At 40.1% G+C, this 20,799-nt stretch overlaps 1 protein-coding gene across 4 annotated transcripts in view; it reads left to right on the forward strand.

Moving 5' to 3' along the window:
- Positions 1-14,771, forward strand: part of ACYP2 (acylphosphatase 2) — a 46,872-nt gene extending 32,101 nt beyond the window's left edge. Inside the window, exons 4-6 of one of the 4 annotated variants that reach the window (XR_007374870.1) lie at positions 4,202-4,348; positions 4,653-4,764; positions 13,851-13,962. Coding sequence is in view for 3 of the 4 variants with exons in the window: in XM_048935231.1 (XP_048791188.1) it covers positions 4,202-4,348; positions 4,548-4,602 (202 nt within the window). In the remaining variant the exon portion in view is untranslated. Of the gene's footprint in view, positions 1-4,201; positions 4,401-4,547; positions 4,765-13,850 lie in introns of those variants that run through there. The other 3 variants (XM_048935231.1, XM_048935232.1, XM_048935233.1) reach the window with 3 other exon arrangements.
- Positions 14,772-20,799: the final 6,028 nt, after the last annotated feature.

Here is a 20,799-nt window from a genome sequence, read left to right on the forward strand (position 1 = left end):
AGGCACTGTTCACATTACAAGGAAAGAGTTGAAACCTGCACACAGGCGAATCACTGTCATTCTGTGACCACGACAGAAAATGCTTGAAGCCAACAAGGACACAGAATGCATCGTAGCATCCCTCATTATAGCAGCAACATATCCCAGGTCCGTTAATTTCATTAGGAAGCCCTGTAGGGTGCACACAAGCTCTGCAAAGGAGAACAACTTGTTCCAGGGTGGTAAATCACGAGTAGGCTGGTAGATTTCAGTACTCACCCTTTCCTGCAGTAATGAAGCACCGAGAGTTAGGTCCAAAACATAAGTTTTGTCAAGCATGTTAATGAAACATGTACTTGAATAAAATTGTCTCTTAAAGAAATCACTGTTTTTCTAGGTTTAAGTTCTTAAATCAGATTACAAGACCTTTATAGTCACTGCAGCAGGCTACGGTCTGAAAGTGATCAGAAACAGATTCGCCTGCTTTAACTATCAGGCAAAATAAAATCAAGAGGGGAAATGGGAAAGAAACAGCAGAAATTACAGAAGGCAAATCAGATGCTTGATACTTTTTAACAGCCCTGAAGCTTGAGAGAAAGATGAAAACCTGGGAAGACACGAGTTTTGGAGGATATCCTTTGCTAGCAGTTCTGTTCTTACCAGGTATTTGAAAGTAGAACACTGTATATTAATAAAATGTTGTGTTACTCTTACCCTGCTGTTACAGTCCTAATTTGCAGCACAGCAGCAAGGTAGCATTGCCTGCATTGTGCTCTTGAAGAAAATCTAAGAACTGATAAACTTTATTTTATATATATATATGGATATACACATATAAAGTAAAAGGCTGACTTTCCCTAGCTTTTACTGCTGATGTAAACGTCACACTGTTTTGTGGGCCTGTTAACCTGGTGATCCAAAGCACCTTTTCCTTCACAATTGGCCCAATGCTTCTTTCTTTTGTCAGCCTACATTGCATGAAGCAGCTGGAAGAATAAAACTTGGCGCAGGACAAGGTGCTCCTTAGTAATTAACAATGCCTGTTTAGAGGGAATACTCCAAACTATGTGCCCATCCATTTTTAAAAACCTTCATTTAGGCCTTTTTATATTAACAGTTGTTTCTTGTAGTCATAGTTCTGGAAATTAGTCAAGTCTTTTTCGCTGCCTTCACTAAAAGTCTTCCCATTGCCTTTGATAGAAATGAGACACTGTCTGAAGTAGAAATCTGCTCTTGTAGTTCTGGAAATCTGAAGGTTTCAATACTTTAAAAAAAAAAAAAGGTAGTTGTAATTCCAAGGAGTAACAGACTGTAATGAGACAACAGGAAAAAGTTCATAGAATGGCTTGGGTTGGAAAGAGCCTTGAAGATCATCTAGTTCCATTCCCCAAAGATGTCTAAAACTAGTGGCAAGATTAAAAAGGAAGATCAAGCTTGCTGTTATAATGAAAAATTGGTAAATCTGCTGGTTTGCTTTTTATAAATGGCAACATTAAGTGCCATCGGTGCTTCGAGGAGCTGATAGAAAGTTCTAAGTTACCTGGTTTTATTTTTGTGTCAGGAACTTTTCTGAAAAAAGAAATGTGCTTCTTGATTTATTTCAACCCTGTTGCCAATAAACAGGAAAACATTTTTAAAGCAATAGTTCAAGAACCAGATTTAATAAAAATACCAAGTCCTGCAGCACAGGAAATGTTGAATAGCGAAGAATGTGAATCAGATTATATTTCAATAATATTAAAAGCCTTGTTTAATTTTGTTAAAGAAACACTGAACCAAAAATGTATTCATGCTCCGATTGCCTTCTCAAATAGCTTGGAGCTTTGATGTTAAATGTGTGTTTATTTCTACTAAGTGAGTATATTCATGGTGACAGTTTATAGACCACAGGAATGGACTTTTGCTGTAGGAGTGCCTGCAGCACTGCCGCATCTCACATGAATAGGCCTTTATTTCCTATGGATGTTCTGATGATATTAATGGAAAGTAGAAACCGAACAACTGATGCTACAGATCAGTTTTGTATCATGTACATCTTTAGGAAACCAAGTGCAGTTGAGAGCTATACTTTGTCTTACGTTGAAGTGCTCAGCTGATACGTATCTTCTGCTAGGGTTGTTTGGGAGGTTGACTTGAAAGGCTTCTTTAGTCAGTGTGTTTTGCTCTTACCTGTGAGAACAGCCTTTGTCATCTTAAAACCAAAGTGTCCTTAAGTGAAATGGTGAATTTATGGAACTTGTGAAGCCTGTAGAGAAAAACAAAATATTAGGTCTTTTGGGAACCATGTTTTTAATGTGTATGAAGTCATAAGAAAATGACCATAAAGAGGTATGCTTGAAGGTGAAAGGGTTTCTCCCTTTGGTGAGGGTTGACATGCCTGCTAGAGGCTCAGCCCTTCTTTGCTGTCTAAGGCAGTTTGCTGCTTCAGCACATTTACCTCAAGGCACAAAGGGGAGGCAGGCTGGCCTGCAGGATGTATATGGCTGGTTTTAAGTGCATCTTCTATTTCTGTTCTTTGTAGAAACAAAAAATTATACATCAACAAATCCTAATTTATGGTAACAAACGTTACCAATTACAAAGGGGGCTTTATTTACAGGGGCTGTTGTTTCTGTGTGTTATACTTGGAATGTACTAATAATTACCTTCCTTGTAAACATACCGTGCTGAGTTCACCTCAAGGGCATTTCTGGGGTCCTGGAAGCCACAGGTTGTTCTTGTGGAGTAAAGAACATGGTAGAACATGGAGTCAAGGTTCTGGATTCTGAGTGCATCTTGGTTTGGTGTGAATTCTGACTACGTGTCTGTAACTGAGCTCTTTACTGTAGTGACTGTTTTACTTTATTTACCAGGTCAATGAAACTGTTGAGTTGGGCTGTATGATGACTCTGTGGTCCTCCAGTACATCCTTGAAATGCCTAAGGTTAGGGTTTATAAATTGAAGATATAAATTTAATGCTCTGAATCAATGGTACTTTACTCCTTGCTCAACTGCAGTACAGCCATCTGCTTGAATGCTTATATGGGTTATGGCTACTAACCAGTTGCCAAGCTTTACAGAACTAGCTTGTCTAAATAGCCATGGACTGGTATGGTAACAGCAACAGTTCCTCGTTTAAAGTCCTTGTTGTCTTTGATTTAGTAGCTTGTTTATTAGAAGTCATTTTCGATTGCATTCTGTGCAATAGAGGAGGATTAGCCAAAATTTTTACTCAGTCTGCCTTGTGAGCCAAATCTTACCCTGTAGGAGGCAGGCATATTACAAGGGAAAAATAATGGGCCTTTTGGCTTCTTCATCTCTGCTTCTTTTAATTGCTTTGGGAAGATAGGACATGAGCCTAACAGGAAGCTAGCTTTTGTCTTGCACTTTCTGTAGCACAGTAGGACATAAAAGCTATTTTGAATTACTGGAATGGCTAATTTGGTTTGTTTTGTCATCTTCTTCTTCCTTGTTGTTGAAATTTCTACATTGTTGAGTAGCTTTCTGAGATTTTTTTTGAAAAGTAACCAAATATAACTTACCAACTTGTTTTGAATGAAGAGATTCTCCTAATTTTTATCAAAATGGACTTACTGCATGTCTGTAAGTAAATCTTTATATTCTGTTTCAAGTTAATTGAAATAATGGGTGGGAAAGTTCTGTTTTCACTGCACATTACAAAAAAAAAATCTTCAGGCTCTGTTTCATTCATTTGGGGATCTTTCCTCCCCTTTCAGAGATGAAGACACCTTACATAGATCAGATAACAAAGTAGGATAACAAATTTCACAGACTGACTTAGAGTGGAAAGGATCTTCAAGTCCAAGTTTGAGATGCAGAGTTGAAAGTGCAAAGCTAGTAGTGACATGAAAAGCAAACATTTCCTGATAGCCCACAGTATGTGATGAACATTGGCATTCCAGTCACTTTTCTCAGGTTTATAAATAAAAATATGGCACCAAAATATGTTTTTGAAGCTTTTTTGACATCGTCACACCCAGCTCACATCATTAACCTGCCAGATTGTGACAATTTGTCCTTGCTGCCAACTTGACTTTCAAGGAGTACCTCGAAGAAACTCTGACCGTGTGTTCTCTAGAAAAAATGCTGGCCTTGTGTGCAGCAGGGTTGGACAGAAGGGAAGAAATATCAACACATTCATAACTTTCATCTGTCAGCTGTGTTTATAAATATGAAGTCAAACACTTGATGAAGTATCTTTTTCTCCCCTTTCTAAAACAGTTGGAGAACTTCTGCTAAATATCCAAAGGGACAAGAAATGGCTGCTGTGATGTGCAGAGCAGCTAGTAAGCAGGAGCAGCAGCGCAGCCTTCCTCGTGCCCACAGGCTTCCGTTCTATTCTGGAGCACCACACCTACGCCTCAGCAGGTTCCTTCATTTCTAGCCCACCCACTTCTTGGCCCGTATCCTTAGACTATGGGTGGGTTTTTTTCTTCCTTTTTTTTTGGGCTTCAGTGCTCTGAAGCAACCTGTCTCTTTGGTTTGCTGGTGGACTGTGGTGGGGTCATCGAGGTACACTTGTTGAAAGTCCCCTCTGCTTGTTCTCCATTTCCTCTTCCTCTTGCAGGTATGCATATGCAAAAGGTGTGGACGTACACTTAATTGCGGACCTTCAATCCTGACCCAGTGTATGGGCTGCTGCCAGCATTATTTTTGGTGTTTCATCGAGCAGGAAGCACAAGAGTTTCAAAATCTCCTGATGCGATTTCCCAGGGGGGAGTGCAGCAGTTTCCATGGCAGCAGAGGCACCCTGTAGCAGAGCTCCAGTGGCAGCTCCATTTCAGGTCAGGCAGCTTTCACGTTTTACCCCAAGCTAGAGCCTATTTTTGAGAGTTGGAAAAAACAAGTAAAAATAGATATAAAAATTACAAGGAGCAGTGTATGCAGGTCAATGGGAGAAACCTGACTGCTCTGATTGAATCCTTTTGACTTTCTCCTGCACCAAAATGTTTGCAAGTCTTCCTGGAATCTTTCTATTTTCTTGTTTCGGATTGTTTTCTCTGCCTTGACTGGTTTTGCTAAACTTAAAATGCTAAGTGTACTTTATTTATTTTGCTTTGTTTTTGTGGGACTTTTTTTAGGCCGTGTAAGGATTCACATCGTGTCAAGCAGAACAATATTTTTCAAACACTTAATGTTTTTATTACCTTCCTACTATTTTTTACCATGTGAACATCAAACCCCATAAATTTTCTTTCTAGATTGCTCTTGTACTGTTATGCTCCAGAAGCAGGGATAGAGGTATGGGGGAAATAGAATGGCTCTGCACTGATCTATGAGCTGCGAGACCCCTCTACTATACCAGCTTCAAGAAACCTTACCTGTACGTCAGTTTCACTCTTAATAAACAAAAAGGCTTTATACTTAATGTCCCTAGCCCTTCAGATTGCAGAGAAAGCTGTGATTTCCACTTCTGAGTTTCTTCCAAAAGGCCAAAGGCAGGCAGCAATGAGAAAGAAATCTGCATTTCTCTTCTGCAAACTTTTAAATGTCAGGGCTTATGAAAACTTGACAGTACTGTTATAGGATACAACAACATTTTGGAGGTATTTCATAAATATTTGCAGCCCTAGTTTATATACTGTCGCAGATGTAAATACTGTCTTCAAAAAGCAACATTCTCTCAGATGTTTTATCCTAAACAAAGGGAAATAAAGCATAAACACTTTGATGCCTTTATTCTCTCTCTAATTAAAGCATGCATTCTCTTGTTCCACTCTAAGTAATGCTGTGGTTAAGATGAAGAGAAACAAACATATATCTAAATTGTATCCATGGGTCACTCTCTGGGTCCATTTCTAGTGCTTCAGGCACTGTAAAATGCTGCAATTCCATTGTATTCAAAAAGTCAAACTTGTCTGTACTAAAAATGAGTTCCCATGGGAGCATCCTGATTCCATACAGAGTCAGGCAAAGGGAAATGCATTGTTCATTTAGGCACTCGGCTGGCATGCACCAACCCTCAGTGCATTCTTTTTCCTCATGAATGACATGGTGCTAATGGAAGGTGCTATGATATTAGCTCTGAAGAGGTCATTGATTTGATTTTATTTTTTTTTCTTGAATAATGACTGTAGTTTTAAAAAAAAAAAAATCTCCCCCCAAATTCATTTTGGCAAAAGCTTCTCCCCTTAACCTCTGTGCTGGCTCACAGCAGTGTTGTTAATACCAGCTATGGTGGTCTTTTCAGGTGTGGAGACTAGGAACTTGTGTAATACTGTTGTTTTCTGTCAATTGTAAGCAGCTGTTACTCCCTGAATGATCAAATATGGACTTTAAGTAGAAGACAGGAGGTAAAAAGCCACATATCCTATTTCTAAGCTCTTATACTGTTTCCTTTTGAGTCAGAATTCAAGTTCAGAATTCAAGTGTGAGGCTTCATAAGGCGCCATTGAGGGCACCCATCACTTCCATCAAATTCTCTTCTTCCTTCCTAGTCACACCCACACAGAGGATGGCAGGGTTCTTTCCAGTACCGTGCCCCATCTCATCAAAGTGATGTGCAGTAGGTGTCGTTCCTCCCACTGCTCTCACACCTGTACTGCTGAAATCACAGGAGGCCTCTTCCTTCCTGCAGCAGGGTTTATTTTTCCGTATTAAAGTAGGAAAGAAATTTGCTTAGAGAAAGTTGCATTAGAAAGCATTTACTTGAAGAAATCTGTTTTACAGCATTTGGATTTAAAAAAATCTCATTCGGGGAAATCAGTTGATCTGCTGGCTGTGATATTCGAAGCCCAGTGGTTTTTATGGCTGTGCTGCTATTATATTATATGGCAGAGGGAAGAAAGCTCAGTAAATAATATTTCCAGAGAGTGGTGCTTGACAGGATGTCTGATTGAGTGTGTGAGCAAGTGGAGCCCCAGTACCAAGATCCCAGGTCTGCAGGTGTGCCTTAGGTTACAGAAAGACATGCATGCATTCAGTAGCACATACAGCCAGCGGTGTCTGCAGAAAGCAAGGCGAGGGTGATGCAGAACCAGCCCTTCAGATGTTGTTTTTCAAGCGCATGGAAAGGAAAGATCTTGGTTGCCTGGGTAACAAGTTGCTGTGCCAGGTTCATTTTTGTTAATAAGAGGATAAAAGGGGCAGATCCTACTGTTCCTTCAACTCCTAGGAATAAACCACCATGAATGTGAAGATGAGCAGCAGCTGCAGTGGGGAGAGCCCAGGGCCTGCCGGCAGCCTGGATCTGCTGAGCTGGTGCTGGTCTTTTCCTTGGAACAGGGAAGTTGTAAGGTTTGTAAAACTGATTAAAGGCATCTGTTCATCCTGTACAACCGACATGGCTTTGAATTGAGAACAGAGTGTGACCCAGAGAAGTTGTGCTGACATGTAATAACCAAGAAATAGTACAATAGGAAACAGTTACTTGGAGATTAGCTCTTCTTCCAACCTGAAACAGCATTACTTCAGAAATATGTCCATTGGAATATTTATTGGAAAGTAAGCTGTATACCATGCTCTTACAGAGAAGCTTAAAGGAATGCCCTCATTCAATTCAGGCTGATCCCACGTGGCAAGTGAGGTGGTTTGTGTTTTTCTCACTCCTGAACAGAAGTGGGTAGCAGCAGTTGGTTTCCAAGTGAATGCTATAAATGGTGAGCTGACATTCCAAATGCTAGTGATTGTAGCTCATCTTTTCTACGTGCTGGGTGGTCTGAAATTCACAGTGTGTGTGAAAGGAAATGAAGGCTGAGTGAAGCAATAGAAGGATGTGGAACCTTATCTTAATTCAGGTCTAGTGATCTGCATGGTAATGAAAACTAAAACAGCTTAAAAACATTAAAAATACTGGAAATTTTCTCTTCTGCAGATAAATGAAGAAACAAGAAACAATTACAATAACTGCGTGCTACTTGTAGCAAATACTGGTTTCCTGCTTTCTTTCCTGGTTAAAAAATAATTGCTTCCTGGTGTTCAGTGAATGGTCTGTCTCATGCAGACATGAGGAAAGATCAGTGAAGTAAGTGCAAAATATCAGCATCTCAGCAAACAACTGAGCCCATACAGCCATGTGAACCACTAGAGAGCAGTTCTGTAGCTTTCTTTCCTATTTTCTGCATAAGGTAGGGAACACAATACGTGCATCCTGTAATGTATCAGTGGAGCTAGATTGTTCTAACTGAGCTTTCATCATTCTCACTTGATCCTTCTCCACTTGAGATGATGGAGCTGACTGCTGTATGCAGGTTGGAAGGTTTTCTTCATGCAGTGGAACACGGGAATTGGGAGCAGCCATGCTCTCAGTTACATACAGTTATGAAGGCTAGGCAAAGGAGGTAGTACTTCTGATTTTGTCCAAGACAGGCTCATCTTTAAGTGAGGAGAGGGGGGAAAAGGCTGTTTTCTGGTGGGTATCAGATTAATCTAAAGGTAGCTCAGAGAAGCTTCAGTTTTAAGTGATTCCCTATTTCAGATATATATATATCATATATATATATATTTTTTTTTAATATATATAAATATTTATATATATATATATTTATTTTTTTTTCGGATGAAGGATATCCAGCCATCTTAGGGATTTTTCTGCTGTGTAGGGGCCTTTTCAAGTTTTTTCCTGATATAATGTTTTAGCTAGTGTGTTACTAGGTTCTTTTCTGTATGTTGAGACATCTGGCTCTCCTAGAACTCAAAGTTGTGGTCTCCTGCTTCACTCATGTTTTTGCTTCTTCCCTTGTTACGCTTTTTACTAGAAAATGTTTCATCTAAAACTGGGGTGTCCAGCTTTTTTGCCTGCCTGGGCTGCACTGAGGGAAGAAGAATTGTCTTGGGCTGCATATATGTAGGTAACTCTGAACGTAATGCCTGCAATTTATTTCCATTGCAACAACTACTTGTGCAAAGAGCACACTAACACTGTTTGACAGAGCAAGCTCTCTGAGAGTGTTCAGCACCTGCCATCAAGTGAACAGGAAAGGGGCAGCCCTGCTTTCAGCTGCTTCAGAGCATCTTTTCTCCCTTTGGCTCCTGCTATTTTTGGGAAGGACAGTGACCAGACCACATCTTCAGAGGACTGCCCTTTGGTTCTTTGGATGGGAGCCGTTGCTCACAGAATGGTTTGTGTAGGGCTCGGAACCAAAGGCTGACTTCATTAGGTGGTGCCATTCTAACAGTGTCCTGTGGTGACCAAAACATGGAGATGTTGGGAGTTGGTGCCTATTGCCTGAAAGTTAGCCTGGTGTTGAAGGAGGAGGAAGGAAGAAGGCTCCAGCTGGACGTGGAGCTGCTGCTGTCACTGGGGCAGAAGCAGTTTGCACAGCAGTGTGAGGGGCTGAGCAGCAATCAACCAGTTGGGCTGGGTGCGTTTGCCAGGCAGCTCTGCAGATGCCGTGAGTGAAGAGATGGGGATCCTTGATCCTTGGTAGAAATCAGATCCCTGAGAGATCACAGCCAGCTTGTTCTGCTACCTGAGATAAAGTGTTGAAGCAGGTGGGTCATGTGAGCTGTGGTACCTCCAAAGACTCTTCTGGGTGCATCTGTATCTCATGTGGCTCCAAAATCCTGCAGTCATAGTTCATATAAAAATCACACTCCTGGATGAGAAAACGTTTATGCACCGTCCTGTGCAACCCACGTACAACCTTCTTTGTTTCTCTATCAATATTTATTTATTTATCAGAGTGGGTTTTAAAAGTCTTCTAAGCCATGATACAGTTGAATTTAACAATAATCTTCCTTGTGTGCAGATTGTATTTTTGAAATGTTTTGGGCACTATCCTTAATGACCACAGAGAAAGCCACTGATAGAGAAGTACAGCGATAGAGAGTACAAATTCCCCTTGGTCTGATTGAAGCCATGTTCATTTCCTGATGTAACAGCTATGCATGGCTCTGCAGAACATGGATAATCTTTCACACTGCTTTCACCACTGCTGAAACACACTACTGTGAGTGCTCATGTCCATCGTTTGGTTTCTGTCAGTGTTTAGCAAGTGTCACTGGTGACCTTTTTGCCACGTGGAGGAATTCACTCACACATCTTTATTTCATCCATACTTCCGTGTCAGACACCACATGTCAGACTGCCCCTCTGTTGCCATCTGTTATACAGTAACGATATGGAACAGAATATTAGAGGGAAGGTGCAACATCTACTGCTGTAGCGCTGACATCTGGTCTCTGATGTTGTACAGCAACATCATGAAATAGGAGGCACTACTTTCAGAGCAGCCCTTACAAAATATACAGTTATTGTGTGTAAGTAACCAAATTTATTTTGATTCTGATTATTTGTTTTTAAAACATAAAAAAAAAAGAGCAACAAATCCTTAAAACCATTGGGATAGGTGATGCTGTTTTTGTGATAGTCATCAGGCTGGTTCAGTGGCTGTGGTTGCAATTCTCTGCAAGCTCTCATGTGTTTGTCAGAGGTTTTTGATGACATTTTACTCTTCCTGTACTTCATCCTTGAAAACAGTTGTTTACAAATGTACCTTCTGCTAGAAAGTGGTGACATGAATGAGGCAGATTGTGAAGAATTTTTTTCTCTGGTAAGAGGACTCTTATAAGTAGAGAGACATGATCGGATTTTTGTGTTGAATTTCTGATTGCAACTCTCTATATTCCATTTGAAAATTCACAGGTAATGTATTTATGTTGGCTGAAAATGGAGTCACAGATATATAAAAAATTGATTTTTGTTGATTTTTTTTGTTTTTGCAATCTTGAAACATTCTCTCAAATTCCTAGAATCATAGAATGGATTGGGTTGGAAGGAATCTTCTAGGTCATCTCGTTCCAACCCCCTGCTATAGGCAGGGACACCTCCCTCTAGACCAGGTTGCTCACAGCCCCATCCAGCCTGGCTTTGAATGCTTCCAGGGAGGGGACATTTGCAACCTTGCTGGGCAGCCTGTTCAGTGTCTCACCACCCTTACAGTAAAGAATGTCTTCTTAATATCTAGTCTAAATTTACTATCTGACAGTTTAAAACCATTTCCTCTTGTCCTGTCACTACATGCACGTATAAAAAGTCCTCCCCTGCTTTCCTGTAGGCCCCTTCAGGTACTGGCAGGTCGCTTTTAGATCTTGAAGCCTTCTTGAGGCTGAAGAGTCCCAGCCCTCTCAGCCTGTCCTTGTAGGAGAGGTGCTCCAGCCCTCTGATCATCTCTGTGGCCCTCTTCTGGATCTGCTCCAGCATCCTTGTGTTTGGGGGGCACCAGAACTGGACACAGTACTCCAGGTGGGGTCTCAGGAGAGCAGGCTCAGAATCACCTCCGTTGCCCTGTTGGTCACACTTCTCTTGATGCAACCCAGGATATGGTTGGCTGCCTGGGCAGAAAGTGCACATTGCTGGCTCATGCTGAGTCTATTTATCTATCTATCAGCACTCCCAAATCCTTCTCCTCAGACTGCTCTCAAGCCATTCCTCGCCCAGCCTGTATCTGTGCCTGGGTTTGCCCTGATCTGGATGCAAGACCTTGCACTTGGCCTTGTTGAACTTCATCAGGTTGCCATGGGCCAGATCCCTCAGGATGGCATTCCTTCCCTCTCATTTGTTGACTGCACCACTCAGCTTGGTGTCACCTGCAAACTTACAGAGGATGCACTCGATTTCACTGTCCATGTTGCATGAGATACTAAAGATGTTAAGTAACACCGGTCCCAGCACTGATCCCTGAGGAGCAGCACTCATCACCCATCTCCACATGGACATTGACCATTGACTACAGCTGTGTAACCATCCAATCATTCCTTGTACAGTGAGTGGTCCATCCATCAAATCCATTTTTCTCTGATTTGGCAGCCGGGATGTCATGCAAGACAGTGTCCAATGCTTTGCACAAATCCAGGCAAATGATGTCATTTCCTGTATCAGAAAAAGCACCGAAACAGAACTGTATAGCACAACTGTATATTTTTCTCTCCTGTATTTAGCCAGTGCATCAGAATGCATGACATGATTTGCCAACGCTGGCATCAGTACAGCACTGCACCCTTCCTGTGCCCTGGTTTCAACCTGCGCAGTGCCCATCAACCCTACGTGGCTGTTGGATGAGCTGCGCAGTGAGAACCACCACCATGATGGCACAGGACAGGGGGTGGCTGCAGGACGAGCTGGGCTGGGCCATATGTGGCCTGCAATCTATGTGTTGGGCATGTCAGATCTGAAGGGACAAGCAGGCATGTTGTTTACAAGAGGAAGGAAAGAAGGAGAGATGTGAAGATGTGTAAACATCTGATGTATTTACCGATTTGAATTGCTGGTACCAGTTGTAGACCAAAGCTTATCACAGGTAATTCATCTTGAACATGAGATATCCATCTTCAATTCATGGTTTTTAGAGAGTGTTTACATATGGAGCCTCCTTTTTAGCAATCACAGGGGGGATGGCTCACAGTGTCCTTTTCTCTGCAAGTCTGTCATCCATGAAACTTACTCCTACAATTATATTTCAAAGTATGTGAGTGCTTGGTATGCCTGCTTTCTTACCTCTTGGATACATAAGGGTGCATGCATCTTCATATTCCAGACCCTGTGTACAGCTTCAAGAACGAGGTTAGTTGTGTAGGTTCTGAAAGCAAACTTGGGACCAATCCATGCTAGTGATAAAGCTAATCTTACACAGCAATAGCACTGTTTGGGGAAAATGACTCAGTTCTTATAGTTTCTGATCTTTTTTAGTGGTGTAACATTGTGTGTCAGAAAAAGTATGAAATCATTCTTACCACATATAGGGTCTCTAATCAGATACATTTTGATACTGGGTATTTGCATTTTTTGACTTAAGAGAAGTAACTGGAATACACAGTTGTCATGGCTTGTTGCAAGAAGGCTGCATTTTATGATCTTCAGCATGATTTTGCCAGGGGTGAATTAACTGTAAAACAGTTTTTATGCTCTTAAGTGAGAATTTAAGTGTATGTTTGTAATTTAAAACTAATTGCAAGTATGTGCCTATAGCAATTTATCATCATAAAAAGTATCACTTGTATGGGAATACATGCAGTTTTGTACAGCAGAATACTTACGTGTCTCTCAGGTATCAAATACAACAGAAGAGAGTGTGTTTTCATGAAGGCACTTAGAAAAAGGCAGGTGTTGTCTGTTGCACTTAAATGTCTGTGCACCTGCTTCTGTCACCAGGAGCTTATCACTCCTGTACCTCAGTCCCAGTTGCTGCAGCACAGGAAGATGGTGTGAAGGGAGGAGCAGCCATCATACCGTCTGCTTTCACACTCAATTGCCTCATTATAATTTGTACTCAATGCAAATTTTCTGGTGTGCTCTGGAAGAAAAAAGCAGGCACCTGCTGAATTAGATTCAATTGTAATGGAAATGCATGCAAAAGTCACTGAATTTTACACAAGCATTCATTTTTCTCACATTTTTTAATTTTTCAGTGTTAGATGTAATAATTTAATATTGCTTTATGTACTGGAATTGTGTTTGCTTTATTTTTTTGCTGGCTTTGAATGTCTCATTTTGATTTGTTTGATTTGTTTGTTTCTTTTAGTTGCCAGAAAAGGGCAAACTGGCTGCTAGATTTTTTTCTTTATTTTTAATCAATGATGAATGACTTTTATTTCCTTGCTAAAAGTATAGTATTAATTTGCAAAACCAGTATGCCTACTTTAAAGCTATTATATGTGCTTAAATGAGGTTATTAAAATAATTATGCTTTTGCCTTTTCTGCCAGGTGTATTTTTATGCAATGTTCCATAGCACGTTTTGAAATGTTGATAGTTATTCTTTTAAATAGTTTGTTCTTTTAAAGGAGAAAATTAAGCATATCTGGGGTAGTTTCCTCGTTAATAGACTATTGCTTATGGCTTTTAAAAAGGGAAAGCAGAGTAAGAGTATAAAGAGAAAGAGCACCACATATATACAGTTCATTGCATGCTAATCCTTTTATTTTTCTTGCAGGAAATCCTGGCTGAGTAAAGTTGGAAGCCCAAGTTCTCGCATAGACAGAACAAACTTTTCTAATGAAAAGGAGATTCCCAAGCTTGATTTCTCAGGATTTAGTACTAGATACTAATAGACAAAGCATCACTGAGTGCAAAACAATGATGTTTCTACTGCATGATATTTTCTGTGCCTCCTTAAAAATTCACCAGAGCACTTGGATGCTTTCTATACTTGAGACAAATTGTTCCTGTTCACATGAAGTAAGAACTCTTAGTTGCTGCATTAGGTATTTCACAACATGATTGTCAGTACTTAATATCTGAAATGCCAATATCTAATTTATTGCAAACTGTAAGTCAGATTAATGGTTAAATGTATCAGTGGTTATTTGTGTATGTGGAGATTTGTTACATACAATCACATGAAATCTGATCTTTACACTGTAAACGATTCATAAGCCATCAACTCATGCTCTACTATTTGTAATCTCACCAAAAAAGCATAGCTTACAGAACTGGAATTCTTAGATCTATTCTAATACCTCTGTATTATAGATCATGTTACCTGTGATAGAACAGTAATTAAAAATAAATGTACATTGCTTCAAACTAACGTGGTTCAGTTACCTCTGGTTTGAAATGATGGTGATGCAGATACTTCTTGGAACAAGATGATGAAATGCACTGTCTCAACTGTTTTTTCCTTGTCTGCTTATGGTTTAAATCCATGCCAACTGTAGAGGATATTTCAGTCTTTCCTTTATGATTTTTCTGAGATTAACTGATAGTTTCAATTATTGTCTTTATTGCACAAGTGTTTGCTCATCCAGTTATATGAATCGGGTTCAACAGGATGCTCCCACATTCGTCACATCAAATCCTTACCTGGTCTTGAGAAACTTGAGTCGTGTGTATGCAATAAACATTGGATCTTTGCAATTGTGGGATCTCACTCATGTATAGTAATTCCTTTTCACAGGCACTGAGGAGTCCATCAGGGCTGGAACTGACTTGTATCTTCAATTTTAAAGTGCTTCTGTGTCAGTATTGGTCCACAGAGGAAGGTTTTGTTACAATCCCTGATACATCCAGGCAGGCACCTGCTCCGGCAGTATGCTGTTAACCACCATTGGTGCAAACGTGCTGTGATGGAGTCTCAAGCTGTAAGTCCCTCTGAGCATTGTATGGCACCTTAGTAACACTTGTAGTTACGTGGTCCCATGGATCTGAGCGTGGGCTGAACCCTTCTGCAGTGTGCTGGGGCTGTATCCTCTAAAGTGCCCTTTGTGAGGGTACATACAAGAGATATTTATGCTGACTTACTTGGTACCTCTTCTAAGGGTAAATTGCCTCAATTTAAGAAGCACTCAAATACTCAGTTCATTTTTTATTTCAGAAAAGGCCATTTCATAATTTAAATATTGATGTTTGTATGTGCAAAGCAAGGTGTGCTTAGAAAAGCGTGTTTGTACTGACTACAGGATTTATTTTCACTGGGCCTTTGTGTATAAAGCAGTAAAAATTCCTTCCTAGAATTTGCAGGAGTTATTTATAAGTTGTTACAGCTCAAACTGCGCTTGACTTCTGTGATTATACACAAGCATCCTTTGTTGAAGTCATTGTCAATAACCCTTGTTCAACTCAGATGGTAAATGGCAGAGTTCAAGAGTAGCAGTAGCTCAGTAGCAGTTACATCCTCTCTGAAAACCATATCCTGTCAAACATAAGTAGTTTACGTTTTCCTTGAAGCTACCTGGCATAAAATACGCCCTCAAAGGCACTTCCTGCCAAGTAGCTTTGCTCATGTTGTGAGAAACAATGACAGAGGAAGGCCAAAAATTAATGGGATACTTGATAGGCAGGAAGAAGAGCCAAAGATGAAGTTGTTTTGTTGTGTTCTCATGGGTGGAGCTGGGTGATTACAAGGGCTCGATAACTTCACCCTGAATCCACTAGAAATGTGAAGCTTGGGAATGGGAATTGTGCCACTGAAAAACGACGGGGGAGAAAATGTGTAAGTATAAACCTTCAGAAAAATGAAAGATGAAGAAGTCTGTATGTAACTATTTGTCACGTAGAAAACCAGAAAATAATACTTCAAGTGATACCAGCACTACGCAAGATTTTTGGTGTCTTTTCCAACCAAGAGAAGTGAGAAGTTATTTATAATCTTATAAAGCTAAGGAAATATTGTTCTTATGATCTGTGGCCTATGTACTGCAGACCAGATCTTCTGGTGACTCTGTGCAACAGCAGGTTTTTCTGCATCTGTGAGATATCAGCTCTTATCAGCTCTGCTTACGGGCTGGTTTTGAGTCTATCAGATGAAAGGAAGATTGATTCTGAAATACATCTATAACCTTTCTCTTTCTTTGAGTTGTCAGTACTGACGTTTGATATTTTCCACGTTCACTCTCCCTCTATTCTTTATGATATGACAAGAGGCAGAAAACACATAGAAATTATTTAGTCAGCTTAGCCCTGAGTGTTTTTTGACATTATTCAAAACTAAGATTCCTATGTATTCCATGTATTGCATGATAATATATTGGAGTTTTCTAATGGTGCTAAATACTCTGCACATTGTGCTTTTCGTTCTTGGAAAAGTGAAGATTTTACTGAGCAAGTAAGCAGTCCAGGTGTGTCAGTGCCTCCCATGAGGCCTGGGCAGGCTTTTCAGGAGAAAGGAAAAGGGAATAGTGAACAAATGCCTTGCCTCCAATTGTACAAGCAGTTGTACTTCTGAAGCATGCACATGTAGTGAACGGATTTCCTCCAATGGGCAAAAGGATTTCTTCCCTTGCACTCACATTCTAGCTGAATGTGGAGGACTGAAACGATAATAAGGGTTACAACAACCATATCATATGTGGGAGGAGAAAAAGAGGCATGTTTTTATGAACTTGAGGATTGGACAAAAGCCCATCTGTTATCAAGCTGAGGCACTAAATATTTGAATTAGCATGCCACTGACATCCTCACACGTGCCCACAGAGAAGTGCCATTACCCTGGTGATCTGTGAGATTTTAGGCTCTTGAAGTTGCTAATATCAAACTTTAATGCATCACCTCTTTTCTCAATTGTTGTCACATAGCCATGCTTTATTCATATAGACGCTGCAGTACAGTTAGAATCCTGTATTTGTCCAGGGATGGAGTCAGCTTGAACTAACTTGTTCTGTGTACAGGGAAATGCTTGATTTGCACAAAGTGGCACTTGCCTTACTTTTGGGTGAATACAGCCACTTAGACTGTAGAACTTCTGCCCAGGTGCTTATCAGCAGCGTGCAAATAATCCTGCATTTCTGTGGGAATAGGCTGCACACAAGATGGAGGCTTGTGCTGACTGCAAGAAAGAACAAACTGAAACTTGTAAGTAGTTGACATGGGATGGAGTTGTCAGAAGCACATTGAAAAGAAGTAGTGTAGAGGACTGAGTGTGCCCTTATTGATGGTCTGAAAAGGCTATTATAAAAGAACAGATACCAGTTTGTTTGTTACATGTTGGGTGAATTTTTCCAAGACGGACATTTGAAGACTGTTCAGAGTAACTTCTGTTCTCTTTCTGAAAGTTCTTTCAGATTGAGAAAGAACGCAGTCCTGCAATGTGAGCAGGTTAAGAAGGCTTAATGGTGAGCCTGTGACATAACAGGAGTTAGGGGTAATTTCTACCTGTCAGCTTCCTGGGGAGGCTGGCGAGGCTGGCATGGGTATTAGTGAATTCAGGGCTACTGAAGTTAGAAAAGCAGCTGTTCTAAGGAATTGCTGGAGTCTGGGCCAGACATCTTACTCTTTGTGTAGTGCTGAGCTGTCTGTAGAATTTCACTGCTTGGAAGTATTTGTCCCTGCAGTAAGTCATGTGCTGCTGTTATTGCACCTAAAGTAGTATTGTTATGTATGGCATATATAGCTACAGCTGCAAGCATTAATCTTCTCATTTATTTAATTCTCAGATTCTGTTGAGGTGTAATGAGTTGAAAATTATCCACCTTGTGGAAATACAGTGTATGCAGAGCATCAGAAGAGCATATCTAAATTGAATGAAAACAACACTGATTTTTGGGGATCTGGTGGATTCCGATGGTAAGATAGAAAAAAGGAAGAACAGTTGATAACCAAACTTCAAAACTAAGCTGACACATTTTTCCTTTTGTACTGCATACTGATATCAATTAGGTTGTATTGTATAAATTAGGTGTAGCTAGCTATCCTTTATTCTTGATTTTGATTTTTTTTAACGCAGTGCAGATTGAACAAGCTATGTATAGCCCATGTCCATTCTTGTTCTAAGTAGAAATAGGTTTATTGAAGCTTGGTTATGCCTGAAAACATATCTGAACAAATTTCACAGTAGTCTCTGAAAGAAAGTTATGCATTAATTCTTTGAATTTCCTCTTAAATTTACATATATTCCTATCTTGTCCTTTATATCATATGGAGAAGGTGTTTTAGAGTGCAAACAGGTTCTGGACTACAAAGACTGTAGTGCTGGATATATGCATATAGGGAACTTTTCAGTAAATATATTCTTCTAAGTATGCTTCAGGGCCAGAAGAGACAGTCTTACATGTGTTTCCTTGAAGAATTTGTGAACTACTCAGATGTAATGGCACCAAGGGTATCATAAACAGGTATAGGTCAGTTAGGGGCAGAATTTGTAAAGAATTCCTTAACTGTTCCCCATGTATGAATAGACATTCATCCTCAGCAGCAGTGGAGACGTAGCTTTGTAGTGCATCTGAGAACCATACCTGTTGAAAACCTCACTCCTTGTGAACACTGGAAGCCAGACTTGGACGGTTTTAAAACTGCCACTTTACCAGGAGATTAAGTTCTATGGAAATTCTTCATAAAGTAAGTGAGAGAGCAAAGGCACGTACCAGTTTACCTTGTGTTAGCTGTTACTGAAACAAGATCTGAAGCTTCTGAAGGACTGGGAGTAACCAAAAGTCCAGGTATTGTCTATGTGATCAGGGGATTCTCAGCACATTTGGCAACTTAGGTAGAATTTGAAGTAGTTAACATTTAAGGAGTGTACAGAACCTTCTGACTTGAAAGGGCTGAAGCTTCTGAGAGTCTGTTCCCACTATTTTCCAGCTGTTTGTGAATTCTGAACATTTGCTTTCTTGAGAGAATATTCTATGTCTCACTCTACTTGGTTTCTTCCCTAATTTAAGAACGTTTGCATCATTAAACCTAAAGGCTGGGCATGTTACTTAAAATTGGGGCTGAACTCCTGAATGGCCAGGCAATGTAGGTGTGTTTGAGATGTAAAAAGAGCTTGATGTGGGAAAGAACTGTGTGTGTTATCTCAGGAAAGAGTGAAAATAGTAACCAGTCATGTTAATATAGTGTACAACAGTAGCAGCTGTGTTTACAGTTTGAAAGTAATGTTTATATTGAATTAAAGAATAAGTATTTAAGTCTTCACCAAGCAATGAACAGGAAATTAGAATTTTGCCTCATCAGGAATGATGTAATCTTATGTCATGCTATTTACTCTCACTGCTTACAGTGTTTTAGTGCAGAATGTTGATATTCTGCTATACCTACTTGTTCCTTGAGCCTCAGTACAGAGGAAGGCTCGATGGCATTACTGCCATGCTTTCTCCTGCATGACACCGATCTGTCAATTTTTATTTTCCTCATAGCCTCTGGAGGGGCCTTTCTTGGCTTTCTTTAGTCTTAGAAAACTGTATGCATGTTTGCTGCTGGAATCCTCTTACTACACTGAATGAAATGGATTAGTAAAGACAGCTTGCTGATTAATGCATAGCTGCCTACTACTACTCACAGAAAAGTGCTCAGATTTGAAGAGAACATGGTGTAATGAAGGATGAAGGGAAGAATTGCTGGGTACTACATTTTTTAAGTCTATCTATACAGTGGCAATACTGTAAATTTCAATTTCTACAGCATTGTTCATTCTTCAGTCGCCTCAGTGTTTTGTGTAGTGTGTAAAAGAGCTAGCATTAGAGTCAGAAGCTATTTGTGCATCAAAACACATTGCACAGACATGAAATAATTGTGCTTGTGCCAGTTATTTGATATTAATGCTGAGGTAACTGAATCAGAGAACTGAATGGAAGATTCTAGCTAAAAGGGCTGAAAAAGATTGAAAAATCCAGGAATTCTTTACAAGATTGTGAACATACTAAGCTTCTGCAGTTAGGTAATATTACTGTAATAGTGAATATACATAAAGTGTAAATGTGCAAAAATCTTTCATGATATACTTTGTAAATCAGTTGTGAAATGTTACCACCTTTGCACCAGAAGGTAGCAGCACAAAGAATTAAGCTCCAGATAGCATTAATGGAAGAGTATGAGAAGTTTGGCTAATATCATCAGAGAAATACTGTTTGAAAAGGCACCGTGGGCTCTTTTATGACTATGCAGAACAAATAGCTTCTTGTTTTCAACTGAACCTCTTGATTCCTCTATTTTAGGAGCAGGAAAGTCATGTAACATTTTCTGTTGAACTCCATGAGAAGAATTATTCCCAAATGTGGACAGTAGGGCAGTAGAGAATTTCCTGAAGGTCTGCCTTGCAGTAAAAACTGATGTGCACAACCAGATAGAGAATGACAAGTTTGTTCTGCAGTTGTAAGTGCTTACAGACATGTTTTTGATCCACATACATGTGACTGGGGTAAGGAAGTGAATTTTGACTGTTGTGACCACGCATTGGTGCCAGTGCACTGACTGATATTCCAGGAAAAAAGGGACTATGCCCTTTTGTCTTTTTGAGACCAATTCTTTTCCAGATCTGATACGTGCAGTACACTAAAACCAGGCTGAACTAGAGGTATGCCTGGAATCCCTAGGGTTTCTTTATTAGCTGAGAGGTAACTTGGCATTCACTTGTATCTGGCAGGGAGCTAACAAAATAAACAATGGAGAGACACAAGTTCTGCCTTTGCAGGCACTAACTTATGTTCTGCTGGAATGCTGCCATGGGCTTC

The sequence above is a fragment of the Lagopus muta genome, chromosome 2 (genome assembly GCF_023343835.1).
Source record: "Lagopus muta isolate bLagMut1 chromosome 2, bLagMut1 primary, whole genome shotgun sequence".
In the NCBI taxonomy this organism is placed as follows: Eukaryota; Metazoa; Chordata; class Aves; order Galliformes; family Phasianidae; genus Lagopus; species Lagopus muta.